The sequence below is a fragment of the Canis lupus genome, chromosome 6 (genome assembly GCF_048164855.1).
Source record: "Canis lupus baileyi chromosome 6, mCanLup2.hap1, whole genome shotgun sequence".
NCBI classification, from domain to species: Eukaryota; Metazoa; Chordata; class Mammalia; order Carnivora; family Canidae; genus Canis; species Canis lupus.
In genome coordinates, this window is record NC_132843.1 from 58785972 (window position 1) to 58810679 (window position 24708).

Genomic DNA, 24708 nt, shown 5'->3' on the forward strand with positions numbered 1-24708 from the left:
GACTTCAAAAAGCCACCAAAGAGAAATTGGGAAAGCATCTGGATTGCTTTCCCAAGTTGGGCCTTCTCTCATGACAGCTGGTGGTGACCACTGCAGTTGATGGCTCAGCTGTAGGCTGAGTCCTGCCCACGACACTGCTGAACTAGTACTTAAAACTTCTGCTCAGAGGCAAACGCTTGCCAGCGAGGACTGGGCAGAAGCCTGTACTCTCACCGTGGCTTGAGATGAAAGAGAATGGGAGGAAATGGATGAAGAGCTCTGGGGCTGGCATCTCCACTCTTTCCCAGAGCAGGCCATTCTAGGATGAGGTGTTGTTTCTGGTGACACAGGTACACATGTGGAAGGGAGGTTTCTGAAAAAGGAATCTGGTCTGCACCAATCCTGGCACCAGAGGGTCTAGTGGAATTGCATGATCCTAGCCACAATGGAAAGGAAGTCTCTGGGGCCACACTCTGGGTTTGCTGAGAAGACTCAGCTGAAGGTTCAGCTTCCTGGGACCCTTAGAGTCTAGCTTAGGCCCTTTCCAGCTCTGTTGGGATTGCAGATTAACAAGGTTAGGTTGGGTATCAAGGTCTTTTATGAATCTGGTTTCAAGTCCTTAGGAAATACTTGAAATGGTCAGCTACAGATCTACTGTGTTCAAAATTGTGTGTTAGATGTTAAATATTTAAAACCATGTCAGGTACTACTCTTTCCCTCAAGAAGAGAACCATTTCACTGGGGAAATAAATAGGCAAATAAAAATAAACATGAGATAAAATAATTGACAAATAAATACTACAGTCAGTGTGTTACAGATATTTGGAGCAGGAAAAGTGGATTGGAGAAGCTTTAGAGCAGTGTTTCTCAATCCTGGGTAGAGAGTAGAATTACCATGGTGCTTTGAAAAAACACTCATGGCCTGGTCCCATGTCTCAGAACTTCTCAATTAATTAGTTTGTGCCAGGTAAGATCATGGTCATTTCTGAAGCACCCTGGGACTCTCCTGGAGGACAATTCTTAGATGAGACTGTAAATTCCTTGAAGTCAGGGACTGTGTCAGTCATATTTGTTTGGTCAATGGACAGCATCTAAACCAGTTTCTTGCAATGGTCCAGAGCATGAAAATAGGTAGTTTTTATATGAGGAGGAGAATATATTCTTGCTAGAGGAAAGAGGATGAGCAAAAGCACAGAGTAGGAAGTGTTCAAGTTGCTGGGGACAGTGGATCAGGTAGGGAATAGCTTTGACTAAGAATGGAAGGTTCCATAGGAGAAGAGCAGCTTATAATACAGACTTACAAACGGGAATTCAACTACTCAAAGACTCAAATGTCAGAAATGTGCAGTGGCTTGGAATTCATCAGGACACTAAATCATAGGTGTGCAGAATGGCAAGTAAACAGTCTTTAGCTTCTTTAAGAGATTACAGTCACTAACCAACTAGGTCATAGAATTTTCCAGAATAGTCACTGGCAGTTGGTTTACTCCTGTCCTAGAGTGGTTTTGATTAAAGTTCTGAATACCTGAAACAGGTAAATCATGACCCACTGCGTGTGTCAGGGAGACTAGTTATTGTCACAAGCACCAAGATGACTGACCACCCCACTGGCTCCTGAAATAGTTGACTGCAAGAGTCGAACCATGCAACTGATCCCTCTGTTAGTGCTTGGCTATCACCTCCAGTTGGCAGCTAACAAACTTGAAAAGAATAAATGGTGCTTGTGGGGATGGAAACACAGATTTCATGCAGGTTCTGCTCTAATAGCAATTTCATTAAGGCCCCAGTTTTTCAAAGTGTTAGTTGTTGACTTTTAGGGGAGAGGAAACTTATCTGCGTTAATCAGCCAAACTCCACAAGGCTCTCCATCTGCCTTATCTTTATCACCCTTTGAAGGTCCTAGCAGACCAGCAGCAGAATGAGAGAGAACAAAGTCAGCCAAATGATAAATCACGGTTGGAAAGTTTAAAAGCCCAAGTCATAGTCTAAGGAATATCGCTGACATCTTGGGCAGCACAAATCCTCAAAAGCAGCCTGTGGCCTATGCCATTAATGTGACCTAGCCTCCCCTGGGAGAGACACTCAGGAGGGAAAAAGGCAGGGGGAGGCTCTGTGAGCAAGTGATTCTGTAAATCTGCACTCTTGCTAAGAGCATGCCTTAGGAGAACACTGTAGGGGCAAACCCAGTCCTCCTAGAGCCAGCAGGGAGGAGGGCCAGGAGAAGCTGGGGCAGAGGAGCCAGCTCCAGGGAGCACATACAGGAGCAAAATGGAACACCTAGGACTGGCTAACACGGAGGGTCTGGGGAAGGGCCTGGAAGGGGAGCAGTGAATACATGAGACTCAACACATTGGAGGAGTGCAGAGAAAAGGAAACAAGCTTCCCATCTGCTCCCCACTGTTCCCCATTCCTTCCATAGTACCTCGCTCTGGCTTAATGCATCCTTTGACATCGGACCCTCCTGCAGGGCCATTTACTTCCTCTACTTGGGGGCGTGCATGTTGAAGGAGATGCATTCAAGTCCATGCTGCTAGGCCACACACAACGTCAGACACTTAGCTGGTAGTAAGCAGACGCACACTGAGTGAAGGATAGATTGAAAGAATAAATGGACGATCAGATCTTAGTATGGAAATAAACACGTGTTCCAGCTAAAGCCTGGTGTAAATTAAACTTTATGAAAATCCAATAGTTCATGGTAGCACCCAAATCCTTCCTCGGCTCATTGGCTTTTCCAGCATGTGCTATTCCAGGTATGGCAGTAGAAATTTGAGAGGGGCCAGAGACACCCAACTTGATTAGGAGGGAAGTAGCGAGAAGAAAATAATAACGAAGGAGAACTGAGAAAAGGAGGAGGCAGGGGTGGGACAGATTCATTTCGAACAAGATTTTATGAAAAAGGTGCAAATTAGATGCAAAGTGGAGAGGCAGAAACCGACATTAATTGCCTGCTCTGTGCAGTTTCAGTGCCAGGGGCTTTCCCCGCATTATCTCATACATTCCCCACAGCAACAGAACCGGGCGTATGATGAAGCCCCACTTAACAGACACAGAAACTAGAGGCTACAGGAGGCTAAGTAAATGCCTGGGGTTCACAGAGCAGGCAGGGAAGGATGCCAGGATCCACACAGAGCTGTGTGCCCTCAACGTGCTCCACGGCATCCCCAGGAGAGAGTGTGGGGCCGGTGCTTTTGTGACGGGGAGGGTGGAACAGCTAAATGTGCTTCCCAGGTTACACGTTATCTCTCGGAAAGAAAGTTTAGTGGGAAGTGGGACGTGGGGCTTGTAGACATACACAAGCGAGTCCCTAGACAGCCACTTACCTGAATATTTTATCAGAAGGCTGTTCTCCCAAAACCAGGTCAAAGCCCCGCTGAAATATCGTGTAAGGCCAAGGCCTAAAAGGAGAAACATCATTCGATTAAAGTCAACCCCACAAATACTGCCTGAGCATCCACTTTGTGTGAGGTGCCATGCTGGGTCCTGGAGACCCAGAGATGGAGAGGGCCTTGTCCCAGCCCTCCAGACTCCCCCAATGGCAGTTCGCATGAGCCCCTCAATGCTGGATCCAGATCAAGAACAGGATCAACATAAAAATCACTGAGCCAGTAGGAGAGTGGAAAGGAATAGACATGACAGCCACAACCACATATAGAGTAAAGTTATATTCAGGTGGATCTCACAAAGTTGTTATTCATGGTCCTTCTGAGGTAGATTTAACAGACACACACTTAGCTTTGCCTTACTTCACAAAGGAGGAGCAGCGTTGATTTCTTGGGAAAGACAAAGCCTCTGGAATCAGACAGGTCTGGGTTCAAACCCCGTTTGCTGTCGATCCAAATGACTTACTGTGGGCAGGTTATTTCCTTATTGAGTCTTTCTGGTAAAAACAGGGTTAGTTAAAGGCTGCCTCTGGACCACTATGAAGATTAAGCAAATCTCCTCAGGCCAAAGCCACAGCTCATACAGAGTCCTCGACCTGTTCCCCTTCCTTACTCAAAATGACATGAAGATTCTGGATCTCTGACAGGTTCCAGATGTTTTCAAACATTTTAATGTCATTCATTCAAGCAGAAACACTTGAAATGGTGTTTTTAAAATAATTCTTAACTACAAGTCTCCCTTGTGAGCTTCCAGGTTTTGCCACTTATACTTGAAAGTAACAAAACTATTTGATTTAAATATTACATATCTTTTGATGAGCCCAAATGTCTAACTCAAAAACTATTTACTCATTTGAGCTAGACTAGCAGAGCCTGGGACTGTGTTGGGTACTAGACATCATGTGTACTGGATGAACTCTTTCCATGGAACTCAGTCTCACAAATAATCCAATTATTAAGGATTTTACTGTAGACATGTGGTAAAACTTGCATGTCTACAAGAACTAGAAAAAGTCAGCCAAATAAACTGACATAATTATGATTAGGGGCTAATGCTAGTAACCTGGTGCTTGTCAACGTGGGTGATATCATCCAATAGAGTGCATTTGGGGACATTCATGGTTGCTCTTCGATACACAGCATGTGGAGGACACTACTGGCATTTAGAGGGCAGGGCTAGAAAGGCTAGAGCAGTACAGTTCTCAGGATAGCTCTGCACAGCAAAGCATTTCCATATGTCCTGTGAACCACTGAATACCTTACCACACATTTAACATAGGTGAAAACTTGCCTATTGTAACCTGAGCCAAGATGCTAACTGCATTTACATATAAGCATAAAGCATCTTGCTTATATTTATAGTAAATTTTCTGCTTGTGTAACTACCATGTAAATCAAGGGAAGATTATACAGTATTAGAAATTTTACCAAGATTTGTTCATAAGTTTGCTAAATCATATCATTGTCACCATCTTTAAATCACCTATATAGCACATCTGGATCAGTCTACATTGCTCTTACATATTTTAGATATCATATATTACTTCATATATTATGGTGAATCTACATCAGGTTCAAATGTCTGTTGACTTTATTATTTCTCTTATCACAATAGTACCACAGCATTTCCACATTAAATTAGTTATACTATCATCATAAATTATTTTCTTTTTATTTCTCTTTTAAACATTGAAGCTTTTTTTAAAAGATTATTTATTTATTTATTTATTTATTTATTTATTTATTTATTTATGAGAGACACATAGAGAGATGCAGAGACATAGGCAGAGGGAGAAGCAGGCTCCCCACAGGGAGCCTGATGCCGGACTTGATCCCAGGACCCTAGGATCAAGACCTTAACCGAAGGCAGATGCTTAACCACTGAGCTACCCTGGTGTCCCTCTTTTAATCATTGTTAAGACATTATATTTATTGTTCAAATCTTCCATGTGTAGATTTCATTATTTATGAATTTCATGTAAGGATTATTAAAGGGGCTAAAAATATTTATTATAAAACAGGGTGCTGTGTCTGATGGGGTTGAGCACCACCAACTTAAGTAGTTAAGCAATTAACTAGCCAAAGGAGTTCATAGTTGCAAGGGGAGCCATTGGAACTACATAAGGAAGTGGCTGGGATGAATGCATTCTTTTTTTTATGCTTACTATTTATAAACACTTTATTCCTGGAATTCAATTTAGAAATACCCTGAAGCAACTAGAATTGGCTCCAAAATGTGTCCCACACTGTATTATGAATAACTCCTGCATCAAATAAACAGTTCTCCCCATGTGTTTTTCCTGTTTGTTCTGTTTGTTGGAGGTGAACCCACAGAGAGGGGTTTGAATATGATTCTTTTTTTTGCTGAACAGCAAGTGGTGGGTTTGGGCAGCTAAAAATCATATATCAATTCAAGAAAAGGTCTAGAAATCATTAGGAGAAAAAGTCCTACATGATCCTTGACACCTAGAAAGGGCAATGCAAAAAGAGTGCCATGTAATTTTATCTCTCTGCTGGGCAAAATCACATTTTATTTACTATCAGATTAATAATTTTAAATCACAAACATTTTGCCTTCGAGTCATCTCCAGTACTCAAAACTGGTATAATGTGTAATTAGAGTTAATTCTTGGCTTGGTTCCTAGGTTGTTTGAAAATATATTTCAAGGAGCCAAATTTTAGGACTGGCATTGATTACAATGTGAACAATTAACTCCGTAGAATAACATAAATAAGCCTGTATTCAAGCCACAGGTAATAAATCAATGAGCACACTGATTAAGCACACATCAGCATGTTGCTAGGTAGGTCAGACCAAAGAGCCTTCCTGTTCTCGAGGGGCCCGGAGATTGAGAAAGACAACTCAGATTCCAAGGGCGCAGATGTACAGGGTAGACCTTGCCCAGATCACAATGAGAGGCAGCAGGGTACGGCAATTAGTACATGGGTTCTGGAGCCAGCCTGCCCACTTTAATCCAGCTTAGCCACCAATCACTGTGTGATCTTGAGCAAGTTCCTTAATCATTGTGTCCCCATTTCCTCACCTGTAAAATGAGGTTGATGGTAACAATTATATCTACTTGGCAATGTTGTTATGAGGAAGCACGATTTAATATAGCTGAAGCATTCAGAACTGTGTCTGGCATTTAATGAGTGCCCTGCAAGCATTTGCTAAAAAAAAGTTAAATTTATTGGTTACCGGAATCAAATATAAATACTCTAGGAAGGAGATTCCCTAATTTCTATATAGGAGGAGGTGTCTTGCCCCATGGTGCAAATGCAGCAGCAACACCAGGCTTTAACTCAGGTTGTCCAGGTATGTGTGTTGCCTGGAGAGGAGGTAATGATGAATACAGGAACACCAAAGCTCCACCTGGCTAACACTTCACAGGACAGTGACTACACGTGTTGACATTAAATACACAGAGAGGGGGGAATAATGTCCTCTGAAATGGTGAGAGTTGTAGACTGCTCCAGCAAAGGAATAAAAGAGAATTTATTCATTTTCTCCCCACTAGTCAAGGATGATCCATCAAAGAAATGGGGATTCCTATTTGATTTATTTAGCAAATATTTATGGAGGGCCTATTGCAGCTGAATTGTTATACGAGGCAAAGGAGTTGGGATAAAGAGATTCTTGCCCTCAAAGGAATCTAGTCTTTCTGAAGAAACATATGTATGTCAAGACGAAGAGAATAGGGAGACGGGAAGGGGAATGGAGCCCAACAGGAGATAGGCTAAGTGGTGGCACAGTGGTAGAGCACGTCTTGGGAGCTGGGAAGTCTGGGGGATGGTGGTGAAGTCATAGCAATGGAGAGCTGGGTGCCCCTGAGCGGAGAGGCTACAGGGGGCCACATGGGAAAAGGCAACGTAACGCAATGAAGAACTGAACCTAAAAGTACCAAAAAACACTTTGGAGCTGAGTTAGCCGTGACCACCTGACCAAGGAAAGGCCTCTGTGGCAAGGCTGTCTGCATAGGAGTCTAAGGAAGAACTGGTTTCACCCAAAAGAAGCCCATCGGTGAGTCCTATATCCAGCCTGAACCGGAGATTGCCTTGGGGATGCTTGGAATCAGGGCCTCTGGCCTTCAAATTGTCCCTCTCCTCTCTTTGCTTTGTTTTCAGTCTTCAGGTTTTATGCTTTCCAAGTGGCTAAAGCACATGGTAGAGACTTTGCCTGCCAGCGGCTGCAGCTCTGCTTCCAAGGGTCACACCGCAGAGGGGATGCTCCCCCTCTGCACTAGGAAAAAATAACCCATGGAGGGACTGCTTGACGTGTCCTGAATCAGATGAGTAAACGGGACCAATCTCTGCAGCCTGTGAAGGAGAGGCATCTGAACAGAGGCAACTCCCATTTGGATTCCAGGGCTCAAGATGGGAGGAGGGTGAATGCTAAACAGAATAATAATTTCCACCTTAGCTTCTATCTGCTTGTGGGGCAAAAGCACTGCCTCCATCAGGAGTGGGTGGCATTACCGAACAGACTGTGCCAATGTCAGTTTTGTAGAAGGAGCACAAGGCCACAGAGCTGCCCAAGGATAGGATAGCATCAGGCCGGATGTGGGGCAGAAGCTTGAACCCTGAGGTCGGAAGGATACTTCAGTGTCTTGACTCCCACTTAGTAGGCGGCCTGCAATATTCTCTGCCCTGTATTGGCCAAGCCAGTCACATCTTGCTGGTTTAGGAAAATTGGCAGAGTCAGAAGTCAGGAAAGAGTTTATCTGTTTGTTAATTTCTTCATCCTGACAAATCAAGACCCTGAAGACTGTCCTTCCGTGTGGGCAGCTACAGATGGCCTAGACTCAGGGGCCTTCACAGGGTCAGCATGACAACCACATGGGATCCACTGCCTCAAGCAGGAGCATAATCTCCGCTACAGACAAGCCCCACAGCAATGGACACGGAGCAGCCAGAAGGACACACACGCAAACTGGGGATGCTGAGAACTATTAGTAATCGTTTATTTGCCTTTTCCTCTCTCCCCATCCACACAATATCCACAGTTTATGCAGAATCTTTCCTAACCACAAGCATCTCCCAAGCTTTGAGCTTCTCTCCTCAACTCTTCCTCCTTTTTCCCAAGACATAGCAGCAGTCACGGGGTTTTTCCCTTTGGTTTTGGGTGTTGGCTGGGCCAGAAGTTGGTTGTGGCCTTGACTTGACTGGGTCTTTGGGCATTTCTCCCACTATGTAACCTAGACATAAGTGAGTGAGTGAACACTCTGCACGGTCAGCCTTGACTGGATAATCCCTTCACACTAGCTCTCACAGTTCAGGAAGAGACCACTTTTTCTGTGGACAAGAGCATTTCAAACGCTGCTTTTTTGAATAAGTGCAACTTTCCACCTAACAGTGGCACCTCAATATGGAGCTTGAAAGATTTTGGTCAGCATGTCTGGTGATGGGCTCAAGACTCATTGCCTGGGAGGGGGAGGGGAAAGAGATGGATGGATGGATGGATGGATGGATGGATGGGAGGGAGGAAGGGGGGGAAGAAGGAAGGAAAAAAATAGGCAGAGGGGAAAGAGAGAGAGAAGACATGAATATATGTATGTGGGGTGTGTGTATACAGTGTGGAGAAAAAGAATGTCTCAGATGCAGGCATTGACGAGTAAGGCACATCATGATGAGCTTACAGAAACCAGGAGCCTCTTTTGAACTTATATATATCTCTACCTGTCACTAGAGTGTTTTTCAAAGGAAAATAATTTGTTCCATAGTTAAAGAAAAGCAAATCCTTTAAAGCTTGCCTCTGGCCCACATTCGGCTAAGTTTCTGGTGGAAACACAGTCTTCGAAGTTCCAGCCGAGCTAGGGCTACACCATGGGGTCCTGGTTGAGGATATCATATCCATATGTAATGTGACAGCTTTTGAGCAAATGTTCCTTTCCTTAGCGAGGTAAATGCATTTGCAAGCAGGGAACAGTGAAACAAAGAAAGAACAGAGGTTCATTAAAAAATACTTCTGGAGAAAGGTAGTTTGCAAGATACTCAGGAAAAAAGATGAAGAGAAAAATGATAAAAATGACTTTTCCAGCTACACTGTTGGCTAAGACTTTCCATGCCTCCATTTATCCTAATGATAAGAAGGAGAGATTATTATGTGCCACTGTCTTTACAATCAGTACCAGTTCTGGGAGGAGTACATACCGGAACGGCTGATGCCTAGATTATCTGCTAAACCCGTGGCTTTGTCAGAAGTTAAATAATAAGGATAATGAGGCCCGATGTTCCTATAGGATCCTTTAAGTCTGGGGACCTTTGCAGATGTTCTTTTCTTTCTTTTCTCTCCTTTTTAAAAAGATTTTAAGGGGCACCTGGGTTGCTCAGTGGGTTAAGTGTCTTCCTTTGGCTCAGTCATGATCTTGGGGTCTTGGGATGGAGCCCCAAGTCAGGTTCTCTGCTCAGCGGGGAGCCCCCTTCTCCTCTCCCTCTGCCCCTCCCCCCTACTTGTGCTCTGTCTGTCTCTCTCTCAAATAAATAAAATATTTCTAAAAAATAAAGACTTTAAAAATGTATCTATTTTATTTTAGAAAGGAGGGGAAGGGCAGAAGGAAATGGAGAGAATCTCCAGCCATCTGATCTCAGACCCTGAAGGCAGATGCTTAATGGACTGAGCCACCCAGTTGCCCCAAGGGAGAGAGAGAGAGAGAGAATCTTAAGAAGACTCCATGCCCAGCCCAGAGCTGGGCCCTGGGTTCAATCTCACAACCCTGAGATCATGACCTGAGCCAAAACCAAGAGTTGGACGCTTAACCGACTGAGCTACCCAGGTGCCCTGATGTTGTTTCTTTACCTAGAATTTCTCCCCTCCCATTGACGTGGATAACTTATACTATTCTGTTAAGTCTGGCTTAAAAATTACTTTCCAAAATAGACCTTCCCTGGTGTGCCAAGACTAGGTTATATCTCTTGTTATATAAAGCATTTTCCTTTATAAAACCTACACATCAAATCAATTTATTATATATTCAGTTGATATTTCCCTTCATCAGATATAAAGAGCTCTGCTATCATCTCTGCTCTCCCTTCACTGTCTAGCACAGCACCTCATGGAGCGGGTGCTCAAGAAAAAACTAGACTATGTGACAAATGAGGCTGGACCCGGCTCTGAGTCCTGGAGGAGATAGTCCCCCATAGTCCACAACCTCAGGCAAGGCACTTATTTTCCCTCAACCTTGGTATATTCATCTATAAAATGTGGAAAAAACAGTACCTAGAATTGTATATAAATGAGTGTGCATATACTAGCACTGTGCCTGCCACATGGAACAAGCCAACAAATATTACTGTCATTATAACTAACATTACCATGTGATGAATAGAAAACACATTTCTAACATTATATTTTAAAAATAAACTGTGATGGGGGCGTCTGGGTAACTCAGTCAGTTAAGCGTCTGACTCTTGATTTTGGCTCAGGTCATGATCTCGGGGTTGTAAGACTGAGCCCCACATGGGCTCTGTGCTGGGCGTGGTCTCTCTCCCTCTTCCTCTGCCCCTTTTCTCCTCTCTCTCAAATATAAATAAATAAACCATGATGATCATGTATATTTTATAGACTCATGTTATCTTTAAGCATGTAAATCTCATGTAAAGACAAATGAAATATTGACATGACTTTATTCATTACTTAACGTCTATTATTTAGAAGTATTTAAGCAGCAGAACACCATATTTGTCAGTAAGTAGCAAAGCAGCCAGGAGTGTGGCTCTGGTGCCAGACTGAGTAGGTTTAAACTTGGCTGTACCACCGATTAACCCTGTGCCTTTGGCTAAGGTCATTAATTCCTACCATCAGACCATCCTGTCCACTTGCTCCAGTCATGCTAACACCAACTCATCCCCAACTTTCCACATTTCAGAGTCTGGCTCACTGTCCTCTCCAACACTCCTCCTTAATTTTTGCTGACTTCAGTAGCCACTAAAATGATCCTTTCAATTCTCAAACCACTCAGCACCTTGACTTTTCTTCTTAAATGACCCTGTCATCCACCCCCACTCCCATGGTAAAGCCTAGACTACCAATGTCTGCAACCCTTCCTTGGTCCTAATTTCAAGAATCCCAATATCTGACCTTCATGTCCCACCTTCCCAGATCATTCCTCTTAATGCCAGAATTTTCTACGGCCTCCTGAGAATTAAAATCCATTCATTTAACCACTGTTTTATTGACCCTCACCAACCTCATGTATTCTCCACACTCCTTACTTAGATTAAATTCTGTGGCCCATAAAATTCACACCCTTTCATGTAACCTCAACTCTCTCATCCCTCCACCGCTTCATCATACTTGTCTAAAACACTCCATCACTGGTTAAACTCAATGATCCTGTGGCTCTAGTTCTGTCCTTCCACACATGAATGCAGTTGGCAACTATGCTGATTGGCCCCGTTCTGAATCCCACACCACTGATCTCGAGTGGGCTCTGAATACTGCCTACATCACACTACGTTGTCCTTGTCTGTTCACTCTCCTCCTCTCTAGATCATATTTCAAACCTTCTTCTTTCTCCTCAAAACCTCCAACACCTCCTCCCCCATCCTTACCCTTGGCTAACGCTCTGCTTCCTACATAATTGAGAAAACAGAGGCAATCAGATTAAAAGCTTGCACCACCACATCCACCCACCACCTACCTGCCTCTTGCCTATTACTTGGCCCTTCTTCCAGTAATTAGGCAGGAACAGTTTGTGTTCCATCTAGCATGCTGCTATTCCAAATAATCCTTTGAGATCTTATAGACAGTGGAAACATAAGGGAAGGAGCCCCAGGTAGAAGTTACAAATCCAAACTCCCTTCTGCTAGTACGGCCTCAAGCAAATAAATGTGCCCTAAAGTCTCAAGTTCTTGATATGTAGAATGAGAATCATAAAGTAGAGCATATTCCATACGAATTTTACATTGTTGAACAAAGTGTGTATAAATAAACCTCGGATCATGATAATCTTTGATTATTCATTTTAAATCAGTTTTTTTGAAGTTTTTATTCTATATGTTGTGTGTATATGCATGTGTCCACTTTACAGAAATGAATCTCAATGAAAGATAAAACAGTGGAAAGCTGGCCCAATTCCTGCCTCTGTGGGGCTCAGTTTCCTGATCTATAAAATGGGATCATAATAGTACCTACCTCACCAACTGCACAAGATTAATGATCTAAAATATGTGCAAGAATCTTTGTTACAAGGTAGGTTCTGAATAGATGCTAGCTGTTACTATTCACATTTGACTAGGAATGCTGGTTCTAAATGTTGAAAAGGGTTTTTCCTGAAGAAATTTTAGAAATATATAAAATGACTCTGAAAATGACAATAATGAAAAAAATATGTTAAGACTTTTCCTCCAGTTTTGGAATTCAAGGGTATGACATTGCAGAAGAAGTGGGAATAAAGTCAAATGCACACCATGATGGTTAATTTTCTGTGTCAACAGAAAATTGATTGGGCCTTGATTGGACCCACCCTTGATTGGGCCACAGAGTGCCCAGAGAGCCAGAGCAGGTCAGTCATTATTTTAGGTGTTTCTAGGAGGGTAGTTCAGAGGAGATTAACATCACAATCAGTAGACTAAGTAAAACAGATCATCCTCCCTTGTGTGGGTGGGCCTCGCCCAATCAGTTGAGGGCCTGAAGAGAACAAAAAAGCTAATCTTCGTTTGAGTTAGAAACAGCTCCACTTGCTTGATGGACTTTGAACCGAGAAATCAGTTTTTTTCCTGCCTTTCGAATTAAACTGAAACATTCCCTTTTCTTGGGTTTTAAGCCTGCTGGCCTTCAAACTGGAGCTACACCATCAATTATCCTAGGTCTCAGGCCTTTGGATTCAGACCAGAATTACACTACCGGCTCTCCTGGGTTTCCAGCTTGCTGACTACAGATCTTGGGACTTGTCAGCCTCCATAATCACATGAGCCAGTTCCTTATAATAAATCTTTTTCTATATTTGCATCTAGAGACTATTGGTTCTGTCTCTCCATAGAATGCTGAATGCACACATATAAGCACATATACATACACAACTATAGAATCCATGCTTAATCTTTTTGTCAACACAAAGCATTTCAGGGAGTGAGGGAAGTGAGGAGACATGAGCAGGGGCTCTAAGTCATGCAGGAGACATCAGTACATTGACCCTGACCAGGTACCTTATGGAGAGAAAGATAAATGCCTGCTTCTGTGACTCAGGGTCGTCACAGAGGGCAGATGCACAGTCCATCTGCCCTCAGATGGAGAAAATTGGTGCAGACTTGCAGTTCCCTTGTATATTCTGGGATTGAGGATTATATAAAGTAAAAGGAAGAAATCTTGAATGGGTCAGAAAACGCTGCTAACAGTAACTGCCATTTATTAAACAGCTGACACATGCCAGGCAGGCACTATGCTCAGGTGCCACACACCCATCAATCATTTCACAACCACCCAGAGACCTATCTAGCCATACAGTGATTATCCCCATGTTGCAAATGTGCACACAGGTTCAGCAGGGTTAAGTAAGTTGTGCAAGGTCACACAGCCAGTCAGGGGCACAGGTGCATGTTCTCATGGATGGCATAGCCTATACCTTCTCCTGCACCTTGCTCCCCCTTCTCACCATCGGAGGTATAGGAGTGCTCGAGAAAATGTGCCAAGAGAGCACTGGGTCCACAGGCAGGGATGCCACCTGCCTATTGGGCAGGCTTGCCCATCACTGCCTTCCAGGTACAGTGACGGGAGGGGCAGACACTGTCTATAGTGCACAAGAGGAATGACCTGCTCCCTTGCCTGTGTTTTTGTAGGGAAGCTCTGGCATACACCAAGTGGTCTTAAAGCCTCTTTCTTATCTGTCTTCCTCTTTAAATGTTCTCTCACTGACCCAGCCACTGAAGCTCCTTTATGCTTGCATCTTTTATAAATAACAGTTAGCAAATGGCTCTCAAGCTTTGGGATACCTCAAATTCACCCTCACAGATAAGCATCATGGTTCTCAAACTTTAGTTGCTCTCCTTTCAAACATTTAGGGTGAAGCTAAGCATCAATATTTTAAAAAAGTCAGGTGGGTGATGGTAAAGCACACAATAGGTTGAGAATCACTGCCCTAATAGGTGCCCACTCCTACTCCCAGCCAATCTTTATGAATGAGTCTGGCATTCTACAAAATATGACTGCCATAAAAACAGAAATTGCAACCTAGCCTAAGAATTCACTGGAACTCATTCTTAAATTTCTGAATAATAATGAGAGATGAGGCATATTGAGCTCTTTTATTGATGAATTAAGATATTCCAAATCTCATTACAATTATATAAGATGTACATTTGTTTTTGTTTTTTTTTTTTTTAACTGTCAAGTCATTTTGACTTCACTGGATCAATGTTTCCATTAAAAGAGTATTATACGGCATTGAGATTTTCATGCATTCATAAATGCATATACAGGGACAGATGCCCTCCCCCACATACATGTGTCCCTGCTTCACATGCACACATGTTCACAAAATCACACACTTTGCTCCAGCCAGCTTCAACAATTCCTTTGGGGGTAAGGAAGTCAGATGTCTGCCAGGACTCGAAATGGCTCTGTTCCTCCTCTCTTTACCTCCTGGCAGCTGCTCTGGACACTGAAAGCTGTTCTGCAGAACAGAATCCTGGAGGGCAGAGTCCCTTATAAAGTAAATCACCATCAGGCCTTCTATCATTCACACAAATCACCCCATGGCCCAGAATCTGTGGCTGGGCTCTGGAGTCAGACAGATTTCCACGTGAGTGCAAGGCAGAGATTTGAGTTCCTTGCCAGCCCTGCAAAACTGACCAGACATTTAACCTTTCCAAACCTCTCTTTCTTTTTTGTTCAATGGTGATGATAATAGTTGTCTGTTACTTACAAGGCTATAAGCAGATTAAATGAATGAATAAATTTATAATTTCAGTTACAATGACTGAAATACAGTTGTCACTTTCTAAATGGAAGTTTCCTTCTTCCACTTCTCTCTGGACTCTCAATCTAAAGGGTTAGTTGATTTTTACTCTGGGCTAGTGCAGCCAGGGTCTCGAGTTCAATCCTCCAGAAAGCTTGTTAGTCTCACTTACTAATACTGTCTATGGGCACAGCCTGGGTCACGTGTCCCTAGACACCCATCTTTGCTCACAGATGCATTGGATCCGAGCTTGGTAATGGATCGTGCAAATCTATCTCTGCGAGAAAAACAGTTCAACATCTATTCACTGTTGAGTGTGACCTCCCTGTATAAAGGAGGGGACAGGCCTGGGGTTTCTTCCTCCTCCACAGACATGCACATTCAGTTCCAGTGAGGAGGTAGGGGAGCCAACAGCTTGAACACAAAAGAAAAGATAAGAGGTAGAGGATGTGCAGGAGAAGGGGCAGCTTCCTACATTCTTATGATTTTATGTCAAAGGAAACTGATAGTGTAAATGAATCAGGGAAGAATCACAATACCCATCAAGGACCTGTATTTAGTGTAGAGCTTGTACCTCTTCCCCAAAGTCCTTTCCTATCTACTAATTTGTCTCAGTTCAACATATATTTAGCAAGTTTCGCTAGTAATTCAATTCCTCATTCACATATTCATTTATTTATTTCCTTGAAAAAATAATAATTAACCAAGTGCCATGTGAAAAAACAGTTTGTTAAACACCATCGAGGGACACACAAATGATTAATACACATTCTCTGCCATCCAGGGCTTCATTAATGTAGCGAGTCAATCCTCAAGCAGTTATTATGCACCTCTGATGAGCCAGACACAATAGAGTGTACTGGGACACACAGATCAAAGGCTGGGTCCCTGTCCCAAATCACGATCTGATAAGAATGACAAGTAAACAATCTATGGCATTTGGTTTGTCAATTTTGATGACAGATCAAGTAAAAGCCATTATTTATCATGCATTTGCCAGCAGCCACTGAGCCGAGCGGTTTATATTTATTATTTCATGTAATTCTCATAAAAACTCCGAGGCATAGGCATTATATTCATCCCATTTCACAGATGGGGAAAGCAAGGCTCAGGAAGGTTCAATAATATTAGCCAAACTCTCACAGCTAACACATGGCAAAGCCAGGGTGTGAGCATGGTGCTCTCAGGTACCACAGCCTCTGCTGTGACCTCGATGTATCATCTCCACCCTGCACTGAGCAACCCTGGTTGGAAGGGCTAATCCACATCTATATTTCCAGGCAGATGTAAGAAGGCAGGATCGAAAAGGCTGAGTTTTAACCACGAGCTATGGCAAGATGGGTATTGGGTAGCTAGACAAGCAGGGCTGGCCTTTCATAGAGAGGGGAGTAGAAATAAGAGACCAGGGGAGCAGACGAGCAGGAACAGCCACATGGCCGCTGATCAGTCCTTTACTATCCCCATCCATCTCTATTTCAGAGATAAGATCACTGAGGCCCAGAGACGTTACATTGCCAAAAACCATACAGAAGATAAAGGAGGTAAGATCATTCACTCATTCGTCCATCCATTTATTCACCAAGTATGTATTCAGCAGCTGGCAGGGGCCAAGCTCTGTGTTCTGGGGATACCGATGCGAACAAAAGCAAAGATGGTGAGGTTCTGCTTCATGGAGTTCACACTCATGAATATAAAATCACGGCTGAGGAGAAAGCTCTGAAGGAAGGAATGTGATCCTTGAAGGTGTGTGGTCAAGGACAGCCTGTCAGAGAAGGAGAAGGTTAAGCCCTGGCCCTCAAGGTTTCCTTGCGTGGCCTGCTGCCCACCCCCACCCCAACTCTGACTTGCCAATTTCATCAGCAGCCTCCACTTCCCTGCTAATTACACTTGTCAGAGCGTCAAAGATCCCCACAATGGGCCAGGACGATCCGGGGTGCGCTAGCCCTGGAGAGCCTGGCCCTCCTTCCAGCTCTAGCTGGCACCTTCCCAGAACTCAGTTTTGACACCAATACAGCCTCCAAGGCTCCAGATTTCAAGTGACTCTGCCCTGCCCTCCCTTCAGCCATCATTGATTAGCTCTGTATTTCCCTCTTCATACTTCTCTGCAAGTATTCTGTGATGTGTTTTCTTGCTTCTCCCAGGGCCTTCCCCACCAGAGCATGCATCCCTCGAGGGCAGGAGCTCCCCCCCTCTTCCCCATGGTTTCTACAGCCAGTGGTAGAGCCTAAGACACAGCCAAACCTTCGCGGTGTGTGGGGAGAGGGTGCAGGAAATTAATGAATGATTGGATGACTACAAATAAGCAAATGCGTGTGACATTAGAAAGAGCAATGTCTCCGTGAGCGGTGTTTGTGCATATGTGAGAGAGAGATATGAGGGAGGACTAGAGACAGCAATTGCCAGACTGAGTTTAAAGGTTCAAGGTAATAATGATAGCAACATCATTAACTGATAATGAAAGCAGAGACAAAATAGGTAGATACTCTCAAGAAATGTAGGCAGCAAAGTAAATGAGAAAAATGATAGGGAGAGATAATCGGGTCAAGCGATCACCTGACGTTTGAATAAGGGATAGAAGGTGGCCAGGCATAACAGAAGACGCAAAAGAGAGTTGGCCAGGGGGCAAGATTCTATGGAAATTGAATGAGTTCGAAGGACAAATTGGGGCAAGGAGTGTAGCTCGGTGGCACTGACAACACACCCACTCCAACACAGGAGTGAAAGGGCAAAGAAAAGGACATGGTACAAGCAGACAAAATGAAGGTAAGGCCTCTGACTTTGCTCCATTAGATCTGAGGCTATGGCCTGAGAGTCAGAGCCAGGATGGAACTGGGTGCCTGAGGACAGGGAAAAGGTTCTGGCCCACGAGGAGAGATGAGTAAGATGGTTGTGATGTTGCTCGATTCTCTCCATCCTGAGGAAGTCACAGAGCAGCACAGAAGCAAGCAGAAAGCCATCATGGGACTTGGAATGGGCCAGGCAGGAGTGGCAGGGGCAAAAAGTGGCAAGGAATTAGGGGTGACTGTGAATGTACTTTCATAAATGGCCTCATGTGAGGTCTACGTTGGCTGGTGCGGGAGGGCATATAAGCCAGGAAAGAGACAATGGGGGATTCGGTGGATATTGAATAATGAAGTCAAAGGGTAGACTCTTGGGGAGGATGGAAGGGGGGAAGCACACACCAGGGAGGCTGTGAAGAACTCCAGAGTTCAAAAGCTTAATGGTGAGATGCTTTTAAAATAGACTGCCATCAAGGAGTGGCCTTACAGTTTATCACCTAAAACTGAGAAGAAATGGAAGATACCAGCAAAGTGAGACGTCAGTTAGAAGGACAATTAATGTGTGTGTTTCTTCATTCATGCAGTCAGCACAGGACTTCTGAGGATTTACTATGTGTCCAACGCCGCACTCATCACTGTGGAAGCAAAGTCAAGTAAGACATCGCCCCTCTCCTCAAGAACCTACAGTCAACGAAGGGACCAGATAAATCAATGGGTTAATTGATTCTTAAGAAGAAGCAATAGGTGGAAGACAGAGAACAAGATTCCAAAACCGATGCCTTCATCAGCTGCATGTATTCTGGGAAGTAATGACAACCATGTAAACTGAGGGCAGATAAATCAGGGTGACTTCTTTTACCATCCCATCCAGTGACTGCTGATCAGCATGCATCCAGTACAGCAGCTGCTCTCAACTGCGGCGTGCACCAGAATCCCCTAGAGGGCTTGCTAAAATTCGAATTGCTGGGCCCCGCCTCAGAGCTTCTGATTCAGGAGGTCTGGGTTTAGGCTGGATAATGTGCATTTCTAAAAGTCTTCAGGAGAGGCTAATACTGCTGGTCTGGGAATCACACTTGGGAGAACCTGTGCTAGTGGTGTTAAGCCTCCCTGGGCATCAGAATCACCTTGGGAGCTTGCAACCAACCATACCACGGCCAGGTTCAACACCAAGAGAGGTCTGATTTAATAGGTCTGATATGGGGTGCGGCCATGGATACGTTTCAGTACATCCAAGGAGATTCTAATTTGCAGCCTGGATAGAGAACAATAGCATTGCTTTGTGCCTGCGCGGAGATAGATGCCCAGAACACCAAGTGCAGAGATTTGGCCTAGGTCATAAGGAGTTCACGATCTAGAGGGAGAATTATCCGTATGCATATATTTATGACAGGAAGGTGAGCAACAGAGGTTTGGAAAAGTGCCAGGGTGAAACTGAGGGCAAGCAGGAAAAGCTACAGAGTTGAGGAGGAGGAGGTGGGATTTGGAAAGGAGACTGGAAGAGAAGAAAGGTTGGACCCTTCCAAGATGGCAAAGTGGTGGAGGAGGAAGTAGTGATGTCAGGGGCTGGGGGTGGGGGGTGTGCTCCAGTCCAGGAATGGGAAAGAGCCTGAGAAGGCACTCTGCTGGATAATGCAAGTAGTTCAATGTGGCTGATGCACCAGGAACGTGGAAGCTCAAGCCTGGAGCAAGGCTGGCCAGGCTGGCAGGTGGCAGGTGGCAGGTCAGGAAGTGGCACTCAGGCGAGGCCAGGGGTCATGGAGAGCCCCTAGAGAACTGCCTCCAGTGCCCCCGGCATCCCCACTGGGCTCCCTTCCCTGTCTCACAGTTAGAGTTTCCCCACTGAAAATCATCACAGCCCCCTGTTTTTCCTTGTTATTTTTCATGTAAAAGACAGATAGGAAAAAGCAATTCGGCGCCTTGGTCTTGTTAGACTCGCAGTAGATTTCAATCCCTTTTACTTATTTATGGACCTATTTTTCCCAAGTGCTTCTTTTCCCTGGTATATTTGTAAACACCATTTTTATTCCTCTTAATCCGTTTGGCAGCATTAACTCATTCTGCACTCACAGGCTTTATCTTTCCTATGAAAAACATCCACAGACATGGTTAAAATTCACAGATTTTTGTTGTTGTTCTCTCCCAAAACTTTTTCTGATTTGGGCTTTGGGAATATTTCCTTGCCCGGGCCAGGTTTTGCTGAAGGCAACTCACCCTTCAACTCAAGATACGTTTCCTACATTTTGCATCTGAGTGCCCCTGTGCGGCACACACAGGCCTTTCTCACGCGCGCGCTCAAGCCTGGAAAGTATTTGCTCTGACCTTGGACTTGGGCACAGTGGTTGGGCAGCCTCAGGCCTAGGGACTAACAAAAGGTTTCAGATCCCTGTGGCTGTCCCTCCTGCATTTCCTACCAGCCTCAAATCCACTCATACAAATGACAGCTGCTGGGCCTGCCCCCGTTGAATTGCGCCCCTGTAGAATGTTCCAGTCGCAGCGTAATCCATTCTGTCAAGCTGACTGCCAGTGGAGACTTGAGGAAGTCCAGCGATTGTAAGAGCCCAGCCAGAGGCAAGAGAGAGAAAGACACAACGGCGGATGGGGGCTGTCCTCCGTGCCTCATTGATACCGTGAAAGCTCTGCGATTTCTGGGGTCTTTCAGCATTCTCCAAGATGGGGTCTTTATTCTCCCTCCACACTGCTGGTGCAGCAGCCAGGAACAAAGGCTGGGCTCGGTCATTGTTCAGCACAGACAGCAAGGAGAATGGAGTGTTTGAAAGTGCCATTCTGCAGCATTTGGCTTTTGATTTTCTCTCTCTCCAATTTAAGTGATGGGGGATGGTAAGCATTGCTCTGGGGAAAAGGAAATGGAAGGCCTTTACCTCCATTAGAACCATCCAGAAATGAGAATCGTTGCCCGGTACTGAGACTGCCATCGTGCTGGAAGCTGACGGGCTGGAGCCTTTGGGGAATATTGAGATGATCACAGACTTCGGGGAAAAACTGGGTTTTAGGTGATCACAAAATCCAGTACTGAGAGACCACGTCCCTCACTGCAAACCCACTGAATCACTGCAGGCCTCAGCAACCAAATTTCAAGAGATTTCAGAAGACAGGATCCTCGCTGCCTCCTCCGGCAGAGCATTCTATTTTGAGAGGGTGTTAAGCATTCAACACTTTTCTTATGTGAATTAAAATCTTCTTCTTTCTAATTCGTACCTATTAGTCCTGAGTCTGGCTTTCTGGGGCGAAACCGAGCAAGGCTAACTCTCTTGCTACAGTTATTAGCATGTCCTCCCTTCACTTCTTCTCTACACTGAACGCCTCCAGGCGCTTTTCTCAGGCCTGCCAAATGACTGAGCAATCTTTGGTCACTCTCATTTGGACCCTGTCCAGTTCGTCACTGAACAGCCCAATCCTAAACCCTGCAAGCTGGGGCTGAGCAGACCAACACACCATGGAGCAGAATTCCCCCAGCCTCCTGACAGCCTCAGCCTTTCCTGCACACGCTGATCCCACCAGTTCAGAGCCAGGCCACCTTAGACCCAGCGCACAGACTCCTCACGAGTCTGGCACCTAGGGCAGATGCCGACGCGAATGCCGGTGTCTTACCACTCTACCTACTGCTGTGCACGACTGGGCCACCACCCAGACACCTGCTTCAGGACCTGGGTACTCACCCCCCAAGCACTGGGAGTGTACCTGCCGATGGACCATGCCTGACACTATTCTGGGCAGTACCCTCAGCTGAAGGGAGCTTCTTGGTCTCAGGTAGGCCTCCTTTTCTGGGTAGGTTCCCATCCAGGGACTGGCCCCGTGGGGATCAAAAGTCCAATCCCTTTGCCTCAATTAGGGACATCTCTAAAGGGCTGTCCCAGCTCCTGAAGGACTGGCAAGGCCTCTGTTGTCACCACCTGGCAGGTGAGCATCTCCCTCTGCCCAATCTGCTTCTTTCATTCCCTCATAGTTGTTGTTCCTGGGGAGAACTCTTCCCAGTAACTCCCCCGGACAGAAATCCAGCCTTGGCCAGTGTCCTGGGGTGGGGGTGGGGCTCCCTCTCACACAGCCCTTAAGTCCAGCTTTCATGCAATGGTGAGGAAGGAACAGTGTGGCCCTGCCTTCCTAAGCTCTCACTTTCTGCCTCACACCTGGGGACTTCTGCCCTGCTGACACCTGCCCAGCCTGGAGAAACCAACTGTCCTGTGCACACCCAAGGCCCTCACTCCCTCTCCCCTCCTAGGAGGAAAATAAAGTGTAGATCACATGAAAAGCCTTTTCCCTGGGCAAGGAGATCTCAGCAAGGAGGACCCAGAGCCCCTGCATTACCCTGCAGAGTCCTCTCTCTGGTCCCCACTGTTGTGTGCTGTCGTCCTCCAGCCCTGTTGTGCCCTGGGCTGCCCCACTACCCCTGCTTTGTCATGCTTTTCTTCCCTCACCCCCTCTTTGGTCCCCCTCTTCCCAGGTCTCAAAACCACTGCAGCTTCCTACTTCTGCTGTATGACCCCTGCTCCTGACAGTCACTGCACCCTCACACACTTGGCAGTCCCAAAAGAACAAGGAATCTGGGCTTGGCTGAGTGGACTAGAAGACCTGAAGTCTGAGCTCCTGCTTTGGCCATTCCTTGCTACTGCCGTTGCACGTGGCAGCTCCCTGGGATCTGCCCCAAGCCAGGGAGCAGCTAGCAGACACCCGTTCCTCCCAAGCACCTCAGTTCTCTGCCCAAAGCTCTGGGTGTCACCAGGTTCCCTACTTGGATGAGTACCAACCACTCCATCCTCTCCCTTTAGGGTATACCTACTAGACCCTTCTTCATTAGTTGGGCTAATTTACTTCCAAATCCTAATCTTGAGTCCAGCCTTTTTATTGCTTCCCTCTCTCAAATACACACACACACACCCCGCACACACACTCTCTCTTTCTCTCTCCATCCATGCTATCTTCTGAATAAAAGAGGACCTGCCATGCCTGAGGAAGACAGGGAATTTCCTCTTCTCACTGCAGAGATGGCCAACCCCAACCTTCACCTTGAAGCAAGCCCGGATAAACTCAGCAGGCTTGTGAGCAGGGAGGATTAGTTGACAGGTTTCCAGGGACAACAGCTGAGACCCGGCTCCTAGTGCCGCCTCTGAAGCTGAGACTCAAGCCTGCTCTTTTGTCCCTAGAAGGATCGTCTCCCTTTATGAACACCTTCCAGCTTATTTAATTTTCCCAGACTCTCCTCCCGCCCATTTGCCTTCACAACATGTGTGCTCTCTGTGGACAGAATGATCGGGAGGGTCACAGAACTGCTGCCAAGGTCCAAACGGGAAATAAAGCTGAAGATGGTGACGAACCGCAGGAAAGGGGTTGTGATCTCTTCGTAAGAATGAATACAAAATCACTACTTAGGAGGGAAGATGGAATGATGAATAGCAACACGCAGAGAACGTGACCATGATGATATGGACAGTCCAAAGGAAGGTGTCCTGTGTCTGCCATGTACATCTATGTGTGGGGGGGGAGGTGCACGGGGGGGTGAGGAATAGGATGGTAGTTGGGTGTAGCAACTTCAAGGTGCAAAGAAACCTCAAGAGATTCTCTAGCTGTTTGAGGTCAGAGGGAAGTAAATGGCTTGGAAGTGGAGAAGAAGAGGGAGCTCAGAATGTTTATCTTTTAACCATTCCTATATTCATTAAGCTACCAGGGCACATCAAGTCTTTTGCTCACATCACTCAGTAAGATCTCATGGCTAAGCATGAGGATTCAGGAGCCAGATGACCTGAGTTCAAAACCTACTCTACCCCTTATTCCCTGGGTGTCCTCGAGAAAAATCACTTTACCTTTGGGTCTCCTTCCCTCAGATATAAAACAATGATAACAATTGTATTCACCTTACAGGATACTAATGATAAAACAGTACCGACCTCATAGGATTGTTGAAAGATTAAAGGAGTTAATAAACGTAAAGTCCATATGCTAAGCACTCTGAAAGTGTTTGCTAGTATCACTGTCATCACCCTTACCTGCTGACTGGCCTCCTAAACTGCTTCCTACACTGCTGGTCACACCATAATCTAATGGGGTGGGCGGCATGTCAACCTCCTCTCCGGATGGGGCAGTGTCTGGAAACTCCTTTGATTGTCCCAACTAGGGAGTTGGTGGAGGTCAGGGACATTATTAAATATCCTACAACACATAGGACAACCCTCAGCTCCCACAAGAAACTGTCAGCCTAAAATGTCATAGTGCTAAGTGTAAGAAACCTTGATCTTTTGTAGGAGTCATCAAACTTGTTTGTGAAGGGCCAGATAAAAATATTTTTGGCTTTGCAGCCGTATGGTCTCTTACTGCATTTGTACTCTACTCTGCCTTTGTAGCAGGAAAGCAGCCATGGGCAATACACAACCAAATGAGTACAACCATGTTCCAATAAAACTTTATTTACAAAAATAGGTGGCAGGCCAGCTTTGGCTTGAGGATGATAGTCTGCAGCTCCCTGCATTAATGCCTTCTGTGCCTTCCTGAAATATCATCTGCATCATCCCCTCCCTTGCTCAAAATATATTCCACGGGCTTCTCATTTTCTACTAAGTAAGATCAAGACCCCTCATTTGCAATTCAAAGCATTCTGGCCCCTGCCTACCTTTCACTCTTTTCCTCTGTGCCTCTTCCCAACAGATCCACTGCCCAGAGGAG

The 24708-nt window shown here is 45.3% G+C and overlaps 1 protein-coding gene across 5 annotated transcripts in view; it reads right to left on the bottom strand.

The window, feature by feature from the left end:
- Positions 1–24708, bottom strand: part of ASTN1 (astrotactin 1) — a 299188-nt gene that overhangs the window by 97928 nt on the left and 176552 nt on the right. For all 5 annotated transcript variants that reach the window (XM_072830739.1, XM_072830737.1, XM_072830738.1 and 2 more), the window contains exon 9: positions 3303–3377. In XM_072830739.1, the coding sequence (XP_072686840.1) occupies positions 3303–3377 (75 nt within the window). The remainder of the gene's footprint in view (positions 1–3302; positions 3378–24708) is intronic.